This window comes from Aquila chrysaetos, chromosome 4, assembly GCF_900496995.4.
Source record: "Aquila chrysaetos chrysaetos chromosome 4, bAquChr1.4, whole genome shotgun sequence".
In the NCBI taxonomy this organism is placed as follows: Eukaryota; Metazoa; Chordata; class Aves; order Accipitriformes; family Accipitridae; genus Aquila; species Aquila chrysaetos.
The window spans coordinates 32,465,990-32,474,902 of NC_044007.1; the positions used below are offsets into that span (position 1 = coordinate 32,465,990).

Here is an 8,913-nt window from a genome sequence, read left to right on the forward strand (position 1 = left end):
AGAAGTCAGTAAAGAAAAATACAAGATTTTTTGCTTGCAGAGCTGATGCTGCAGCTCGATATACGTGGGGAGTGGGTGGGTGGGTTGGGGGGGGGCGTTGGTGTTTTTGCCTGGCTGCAATGCGAGTGCCAGAGCCACCGGTTGAATTGGGCACAGTAACCATAGTAACGGCGAGTTTCCGGGACTCCGGGTGACAGGTTGACGGGATTACTCTTCAAAGCACTTGCTCCCTTGGGAGAGAAGACCTAAAGGAAGGGGATGGGAGTTAATTTAGCACACACACTAGAGCAAGGGTCAGCAGTGGCAGGTCTCCGCTGGAGGGAAGCCTGCAGCGGCAATAAACAACTCCCTTTCAGCAGGAATTTGACTAGCACCGAAATCGCCGTAGGAGGCATTCAACAAAGAAAAATGGGGCTTGCACACAAAAAGTGACACCGCTCCCTTCTAAGGGACAGTCGCGACCAACAGTTCCTGCACGTCTCAAACCTGAGTCTCTGCTTTGCCGTGATGGCTTTACCCTGTCCTGCCACTCCTGCTCCCAGCACCGGGGCAGCCAGATGCGGCTGCGGAGCCTGGAAACGCCGAGTTGTGCCAGACCTGGAAGCGATGGGGAAGCGGCGGGGGGGGAGGCAAGCGTGCTGGTCTGTATGATAGGAAGGGGTGTGGGACGACATGTTTGGATGGTGGGGCGACTGAGGCACGGACACGGCTGTAGTAAGAGGTGATCATGTAGAAGGAGGCAAGAGGGTGCTTGCACTGCTGTGTGAAGCACGGGAGAAGGGAGGCACCGTGGTGGTGTAGGGGACAGGAGGGAAGGCTGTCATCTCCTAAGGTTCATTGCCTCATTGCTGTGAAGGTACCAGTGGGGTCTGATATTAAGCTCTTTTTCGAAGTGCCGCCTCCTTGTGCACTGTCATTTTAATTTCCTTGGACTTTGGCGAGCAAAGGGCTGCTCTCCCGTCTGCCCTTCTGGCGAGAGAGGTGCGTGACAGCGCTGTCTCAACGTGTTAGTAATTTCTGGCTAATAAAACTTCCCTTTGGGCCACGGTTAACAATTAGACCAACGCTGAGGATCAGGCCCTGCCCAGCACCAGAAAAACACAAGAGTAATTTAAAGCTGGTTTTGCAGTCTTTTCCTCCTAGTGCTGGATGGGAAGATTGAAACCACACACGGGCAAACATTTCTTATCTTCCCACGGCAGCTGATAGCCAACTGCAATTGCTCACACTGAGGCCCAGCTACACTCTCCCTGTCCGTTCCTGTAAATCAGTCAGAGAAGTCAGTGTCTACAAGCTCCAAAAGCATCTTTGGAGGCTGCCGGGCCCCAGTGGTTCACGGAGGTAAGGATGGGGGACAGCTCCAGGATCCGACTGCTGGAAAACCTGGGTGGCCACACCTCTACTCACAAGCAGTGAATGCTTTATGCCAAGTAACTTCTTTTACAATGTTTTTTTTTCCCATAGCAGGAAGAAGACATATACGTGCCTGGATGGGAGAAGTCAGATGTGTAGTCTGCAGGCCAAAAAGGCATAAAAGTCACTGCGCCTTCCTCTGACCTGGCTTTTGGTCCTGTAAAAGCAAGTGGTGCAGGCAGAGATGTTTCACAACAAAAATACGGAGGCTGGAAAGGTAGATGTAACAGAATTGCTGACACAAGCTTAATTTTAGCACTGCAGAAAGGATAGATTTATGAAAAATGTAATGTGGGAACAAGAGTATTTCTATCGCCTTCTGTTAGCTACTTAGAGGTGGCTGCAGGACTGTTTGTGTCTTCTTAACCGCAGCTCTTTTGCTACCTTTAGCCTGGTCCTTGCTTCCATTTCCCTTCCCACCAGAGATGCTTTGCAAAAATATGGGCAACTCCGTGAAATCTGGAGCAACTCTGTGCCAGGAACTTTTACCTAAACGAGTGGGAGGCTGAAAGCAGCTGTTCCAGGGTCTTGAAATGGGGAAACCTAGGTTCATCGATTCTTCGCTGTCACACTGTGCACGTCTTGGTTATCCTCCAGCCCTTCCAATTGCGAAATGTGAAAGAATCAACTTAGAAAAGGAGCCTTAGTTGAAAGGCTTCATGTAAATGAGAATTTAATTATTATGAAACCACCTCAAAGAGCACAACTTCATTTCACCTGTCCCGCTTTGCCAGTACCTCGGCCTGAGAAAGCTGGCAGAATGAAGAGGACTTGTGCTGGGGAACACGGCATCCAGGCTCAGGGCCCTGCTTAGTGCAAAGCAGCATGCACTGAACTGCAAGGGCGCCAGCCAGAACTCTGCACACACTGCATGCAACGCTGGCCTTCCCTGCCATCCCTTCTTCCTTGCCAGCAACTGCATGAACAAAGCACATTTGCTTAAAAACCGTTCCTGCTTCTCCCCACCTCCAAAATACGGGGGGTGGTGTGCACAGTCAAGAGGGATGCCTCGATTTCCTTTGCACTGCCAACCAAGAAACCCCCCCGGGAGTTTACGCCTCCTCAGCTCTGGGGCTTTAGCCACGCGTTTAACTCATTTTTTCAAAGGCGGCCAGGCTGCTCCCGCTCAGGCTTCCCCTTCCCACCCCGCAGGGCTCGGGCTACCGGGGACCCCGGGCCTGAGGGCCGAAGGCAACCCCGAGGGCGCCCCGCAGCTGCCCTGCCCTGCCCTGCCCACCCGCACAGGACCCGCGCCGCCTGCTTCCCCACGCGGGGGACGTGCCACAAAAGAAGGGGAACGCAGCGGAGGAGGCGGAGGCAGGCAAACGCTGCCGCGCGAGAACGAGCGGCAGGAGACGCCGCCGGCGCGGCGCCAGCTTTCCCACGGCCGGCGGCGCGCGGCCCCACCTCCCCCGCCGCCCGGCATCCAGCCGAGGGGGCGGAGCCCAGCGGCCGGCCGGCGCCAATTGGCTGAGGCCGGGGCGCCGGCGGCCAATGGGGGAGGCGGGGGCCGCGCGTGGCCGTGCTGGGCGGCGGGCGGCGGCGGGCGTGCTCTGCCCGGCTGCCTGCCTGCTGCCTGCCTGCGTTCCTCCTGCCTGCTGCCTGCCTGCTTGCTTGCTTGCTTGCTTGCTTGCCTGGCTGCCGGCCGGCCGGCCGGCCGGGCCGCCCGCGGCGGGTAAGAGGCGAGGCGTGTGGGAACGCCATGGGGGAGACGGGCGCCGGGCGAGGCGCGGGGCGCGCGCTGGGAGCCCTCCTCCCGCGCGCCGCCCGCCGCCTCCCCGACGGCCGCCCGCGCCCCGCCGCCACCGCCGCCGCCGCCGCCGCCGCCGCCATGAAGCGGGCGCACCCCGAGTACAGCTCGTCGGACAGCGAGGAGCTGGACGAGGCCGTCGAGGTGGAGAAGGAGAGCGCGGACGAGAATGGGTGAGCGCAGGCAGGGTGGGCGCCGCGAGGCGGCCCGGCGCCCCTTCCCTCCCCTCAGACCCGCGGAGCCCCGACCCCCCCCCCCCCCCCCCCCCCCGCCACCTCCGGGATGGCGGTGCCTGTGGTGACCGGTGTCCCGCTGCTCCTCGCAGGAACCTGAGCTCGGCCGCGGGCTCTATGTCTCCCTCCACCACCTCGCAGATCCTGGCTCGGAAGAGGCGTCGAGGGGTGAGTGCCTGCCGGCCGGCCGCGGCTCCCCTCAGCCCCGGCCCGCCCGCCCCCTGACCCCCCGCTTTCTGCCCTAGATCATCGAGAAGCGCCGCCGCGATCGCATCAACAACAGCCTGTCCGAGCTGAGGAGGCTGGTGCCCAGCGCCTTCGAGAAGCAGGTAGCGCCCAGTGACCCTCCGCACTGCCTCCCCCCGTTGCCGGCTGAAAGGGTCACCCCTCTTTAACGTCTCTGGTTCTGCCTTAAAAGTGTCCCGCTTCCCCTTCTCTCCTAGGGATCAGCCAAGCTGGAAAAAGCAGAGATTCTGCAGATGACTGTCGATCATCTGAAAATGCTGCATACAGCAGGAGGGAAAGGTAAAGTTCCGTGCCTGACGGTGGGTCAGCAGCCCTGCGGAGAGGCTGCCGAGAGAGGAGTGCATTCCCTGGTGCTCAGTGCGCAGCGTGCTGTGGGAGTGCTTGGAGAAAGTGAATGGAACTCTCCTATGTTCTGTCAGGAATTTGGGACTTTTCTTCTACTTGAGAAGATTTGCGGCATCGCTAGCACTGAAACATTTTACAGCGCTAGCTCCAGGTTGTTCAAGGGGAGAGCGATTACAAGTCTCTCTAGCCATATGTCAGCACTGTGATGTGAATCGGCTTTTGGCAACTTGTAAAACACAAAGTTTTTGTTGTTGCCAAATGTTTATTTCTCTAACTTTCTGAAAGTTCAGAACAGAAACTAGAAAAAAAATACAGGATGAAATGACTAGTGAAGAGAATTAGCAAAAATGGTGAAAAGTGCTTTCAGGAAAAAAGTGTGTTGCCTGCAGAAGTCCCCTCTGATAAGTAAGGACTTGTGTTTCTAATGAATTTCACTGCGCTGTGGTTTTGCTTGCACTGGGGAGACGTGAAAAGAACAAAAGTACTTTCCTCCAGTGGCAGTATGCAATTTCAGTTTAAAAATGGCAGTCTGTGACTGGTCTTGGGACTTGCAGCATCACAGCACAGATATAAAAGAAAAGCTTGTTAGACAAAAAAAGAAAAAAAAAACAACAAGGAGCTTGGCAGCTAATCTATGGTTGGGAATACTAACCACATCCAAGTGAAATATGCTTATAGGGGAGGGTGGAGTGGGGAGGCTACATGTAGACAATGACTAGAAAACAGCATCTTAAGACTCCATTCTTTGTTCTTTTCTCTTAGGTTATTTTGATGCTCATGCTTTGGCTATGGACTATCGGAGTCTAGGGTTTCGAGAGTGCCTGGCTGAAGTTGCTCGATACCTTAGTATTATAGAGGGTCTGGACGCCTCCGATCCTCTGCGAGTTCGACTTGTGTCTCATCTCAATAACTACGCCTCTCAACGGGAAGCAGCAAGTAGTGCGCACACTGGCATTGGACACATTCCCTGGGGCAGTGCCTTTGGACATCACCCTCACATATCTCACCCGTTGCTGCTGGCTCAAAATGGGCACGGTAATACCAGTACTACAGCATCTTCCACAGAACCGCATCACCAGACCAGAATTGCCGCCCCACATGCTGAAACTTCCTCACTCAGAGTGCCCCCAAATGGCAGCGTTGGACCAGTGCTCCCCGTGGTCACAACTACTACCAAACTGTCTCCTCCTCTTCTCTCCTCCATGGCATCTCTGTCTGCGTTCCCCTTTTCGTTTGGCTCCTTCCATCTGCTGTCCCCCAACGTGCTGAGCCCGTCTACACCAACGCAGTCAGCAACCCTTAGCAAACCATACAGACCCTGGGGGACTGAGATTGGAGCCTTCTAAGAACTAACTCTTTAGTAAGGGTGGGGAAGCCTACAAACCTAGCTGAGCTGGGTTATGCCACGCTTAAAGTTGACGTTCTTAATAACTGGGACAAAGGTACAGCTTCACCTTAACTAAGTTTGTCTAAAAACTGCTTCTTTGGATTTTTCTTTTTGTTTTCTATGTTTTTGTATTAGCGGGTTTGGGTTTTTTTTTTTTTTTTTTGAATAATTGCTGAAGTTGTCCAAAAATAAAATTACAATAGTGGTTGTTAACACTTGTGTTAGATCTGTGCTGAGCATTTAAATCACTTTTGTAAACAGTTTGTTTCAAATGTTTCATTTTTCCTGAGTACGTCAGACTGCCTTTTTATGAAGAGAGATCACCTATTACTGTTAGCAACGACCTAGTTTAGTTATTAATTTTTCCAAGATCACTCTTCTCAGCATTAACAAGCTGTGTTTTTGTTAGTATTTTGACATTGAGATGTTATATAAAGAATCACTCTTTTTTGTAAACTATATCTGAGTCTTATATTTCTGAACAAAGCGTTGACAAATCAGATGGACCAGCTTAACCAGCTTTATCTAAGAGCCCAATTTCTATTTCTTCTGCAGTGGTTTAGTATATTTGGTGGTCTTATTCTAGTCCCTAGTGGACATTTACTCACATCTCAGAACCTCTACGCTACTTCCACCAAAAGGAGCAGTATGTGCTTTAGAGCAAACTCTAGAGTGGGGAGGGTGCAAAAGCCAAATTATACAGTATATTGGTGGTGGGTTTAGTTGCTGGGGAAATGAAGGGAAAAAAAAAAGGTTGTTGCCTGCAGTAGTCTTCCAGCCGGAGCTGGTCATGTGCATATTCATTTCATAGGGCCAGATTCGGCTTTGAATTACAGTGGAGTAATAATTAGTCTATTACCCTGTATTCTTGGGTAACAGATCAGACTCTTTCCCTCTGTGGGCTTCAAATTTGCACCTGAAAGGAGTGATGCTGGCATTTAAATAGCCAATGGAATGGTACAGTGGGAACCCGTTCAGTGCACAGCCTTGTTGCTTAACAGATGTATCCTAACCGGTTGATTTTTCTATTGCGTTTTACTTTTAGGTGCAGTTCAGTGCCACTCCTCATTTTGTAAGTGCTCTGCTGCATTCTTGTGTGCGTGAGAGTGTGTGCGTGTACATGTATATTTTGGTTGATTTCATGAGAATCTTAATCTGAACAGGTTTATCTAGTGAGTTCCACTGGACGGGGTTTGACTGCTCTTGTATTTGTGTTGTGGCTAAATAAAGGAGAAAGAACAAAGTATTTTAAATGACATGCTTGTCTGATATATATCAGTGGAGAATTCTGTGCCTCTGGGTATCACGGGAGGTGTCGAACAATTGCTACTTAATCCTGCTGTGGGCATTTGTATTTACTTCTTTCTCAAATATTATGGCATACTTAGCTACACTAGCTGAGTACGTAAAGAACCGCAGTGCCCCAGAATAACAGTCAAGGGAAGTAAACAGTAGGATTCATTTTGCTGTCACTTTTACTTGCCTGGCAGTGTGTGGGCAGACGGCGAAGACACCAGGGTTACTGCTAAAGAAGAGGTTAAAGCTGCACTGCACCCGAATATTCTTACTGATTTGTATTAATATTAAAAGGTGATCATGTTTACAAATGCAGAGTCCTTTCCTGTCTAACTCATGAAATCCTATAGCTCTGTAGCAAAGTTTTGTACCTAACAGTCTGGTTTAGCTCACGTTCGGTGCATGAGTGCAGAATCCACCCAAGGTCTCTGACTGATCCTGTATTTGTTACTGAGTGGGTATTACTAGCGTCTTACGCTTTTTCTTGAAGTAACAACCTGAAAGGCTTACACGTAGGTAGATGCAGTCCGTCCTACCTGCAAATCTCTACCTGCAGAACATCAACAACTTCTCCTGGAAGCACCTCACTTCTTTCCTGTGCATTTGAATTTATAGTACACTTGTGTTGGTAAATGGCACATCCTTGTCTGGATTTAGCTCTGCCACAATAGCAGAAAGAGCTTGGCCCTGTGGGAGCTGAGAGCTTTGTTTAAAGAGGGGCTCTTGGGCCAATTAAGGAGTGGCATTGATGAGAGGCTTTCTCGGAAGAAGGATTGCTGTGAGGCTGGAAAGAGTGGGAGGGCATTCAAGTGCGTAACCTTGTTTTACCTTCCTCCCTAGGCTGTAGGGGACCACTGCTAGAAATGAAACGCAGAATACTGTGGGAGCTAGAAATACATAGGTGTTATTAAGAAGAGATTATAGAGCATAGTATTTCATGTAGAAACATGAAATAAGAGGCCGTAAAATTCCAAATCCAGTTTCCTTTTCACAGTGTGTATTGTCTCCTGTTTAATTATGCTCTGCCCTGTCCCTAATAGGTTTTTATACCAAATTAACAACTCCTACCTAGAAGATTGCTATAGTGCATGCAACTATTCTTTAGATCTTTTAATAAATGGCAATGCTTCTCAGCCTTTTAATGGTTATTTCATTGACATTCAAATGACTTTGCCTGCCTCTAAATAGCTGGCTCTTTTGTGTGGAAAGACCCCTATAATTATTTTTGTCCCACTGTCCTACTCTTGAATGGACTTCAGAAGCAGGGAGTGCAATAAAAGTTTAGCTGCTGGTGTTTGTCTCTAATATCCACTGTCTTCTCTTTCCATTACCAATGGCAAAGGTATTAATGAAAAGGACTAATTTTATTCAACCTTTGCAGTAAGACTATATTAATTTTCAGAGACTCAAAATCTACTGATAGTTATTGTAGAAAGAGGTGAACGAATTCTAGGAACTCACAAAACCTAGTAATTCGAATGGGAAAAGCATGGCCCAGAAGCTGAAGCACCTGGGTTGGAAGTCCAGGGCTGTATTACTACTTGTGCTGCTAACTTAGTAAATCATGCTTGGCAATCACTTAATCCGTATCTGTTTTGTCAGCTGTGAAGAAGGGATGGTACTGCTTGTTCTCCTTTCATCAAGAGGCAGTGGTAGCTGGAAATTTTCTATACGAATGACAAATGCGGTTGTTTCTCAAAAAACTACACTTCTGAGATGTTCTGCTATTTTTATTTCCTATAGGATGTTAGGTTTCTAAAGTCAAACTGAGAAAGGCAAAAATAAGCATGCTTCTATAGACAACAGCTATACCCTGAGCCCAAAACATGTGCTTGTTTACCCTATTGCAAAAGAGCAATTTAGGAGCACAACCTTAACCAGAGGGATGCCAGAGAAGAAAGGAAATGCATATGTGACTTGCTCCCATGACCCCCCAACTACCTTCAATTGCTTTGGATGAACTGCGTCTGTCCGGAAATCCTCAGGCTAAAGCTTTGTGTGGGATGTAAGATGATGTGGTATTTCATATAAGCTAGTATTATCTTCCTTTATCAAGGAAGCTGGATTTGAGTGCAGAATAAATTTAAGAGGCTGGTAAATGCTGCATAAAACCAGATACAAACCTTTGGAAATCCATTCTGTGCTTTGGCGTAAAGGAATAGCTCATGAAAGTGACATTTCATAGCTTTTGGAAAGAAGCTGTCAGTAGTTCTTAAGAAAGTTTCCATTCAGCGCTCCTGTCT

At 49.5% G+C, this 8,913-nt stretch overlaps 1 protein-coding gene across 1 annotated transcript; it reads left to right on the forward strand.

The window, feature by feature from the left end:
* The first annotated feature begins 2,990 nt into the window (after positions 1-2,990).
* On the forward strand, positions 2,991-6,620 carry HEY1 (hes related family bHLH transcription factor with YRPW motif 1). The gene is made up of 5 exons (XM_030012754.2): positions 2,991-3,336; positions 3,489-3,564; positions 3,642-3,725; positions 3,840-3,921; positions 4,750-6,620. The coding sequence occupies exons 1-5, from the start codon at positions 3,116-3,118 to the stop codon at positions 5,331-5,333; spliced, it is 1,047 nt and encodes a 348-aa protein (XP_029868614.1). The 5' UTR covers positions 2,991-3,115; the 3' UTR covers positions 5,334-6,620.
* Positions 6,621-8,913: the final 2,293 nt, after the last annotated feature.

Bases quoted from the DNA above. Each gene is read 5' to 3' on its own strand.
- HEY1 (XM_030012754.2), top strand. From the start codon at position 3,116: ATGGGGGAGACGGGCGCCGGGCGAGGCGCGGGGCGCGCGCTGGGAGCC. The intron at 3,337-3,488 runs GTGAGCGCAGGC...TGCTCCTCGCAG, and splicing joins GAGAGCGCGGACGAGAATGG to GAACCTGAGCTCGGCCGCGG. The intron at 3,922-4,749 runs GTAAAGTTCCGT...CTTTTCTCTTAG, and splicing joins GCATACAGCAGGAGGGAAAG to GTTATTTTGATGCTCATGCT.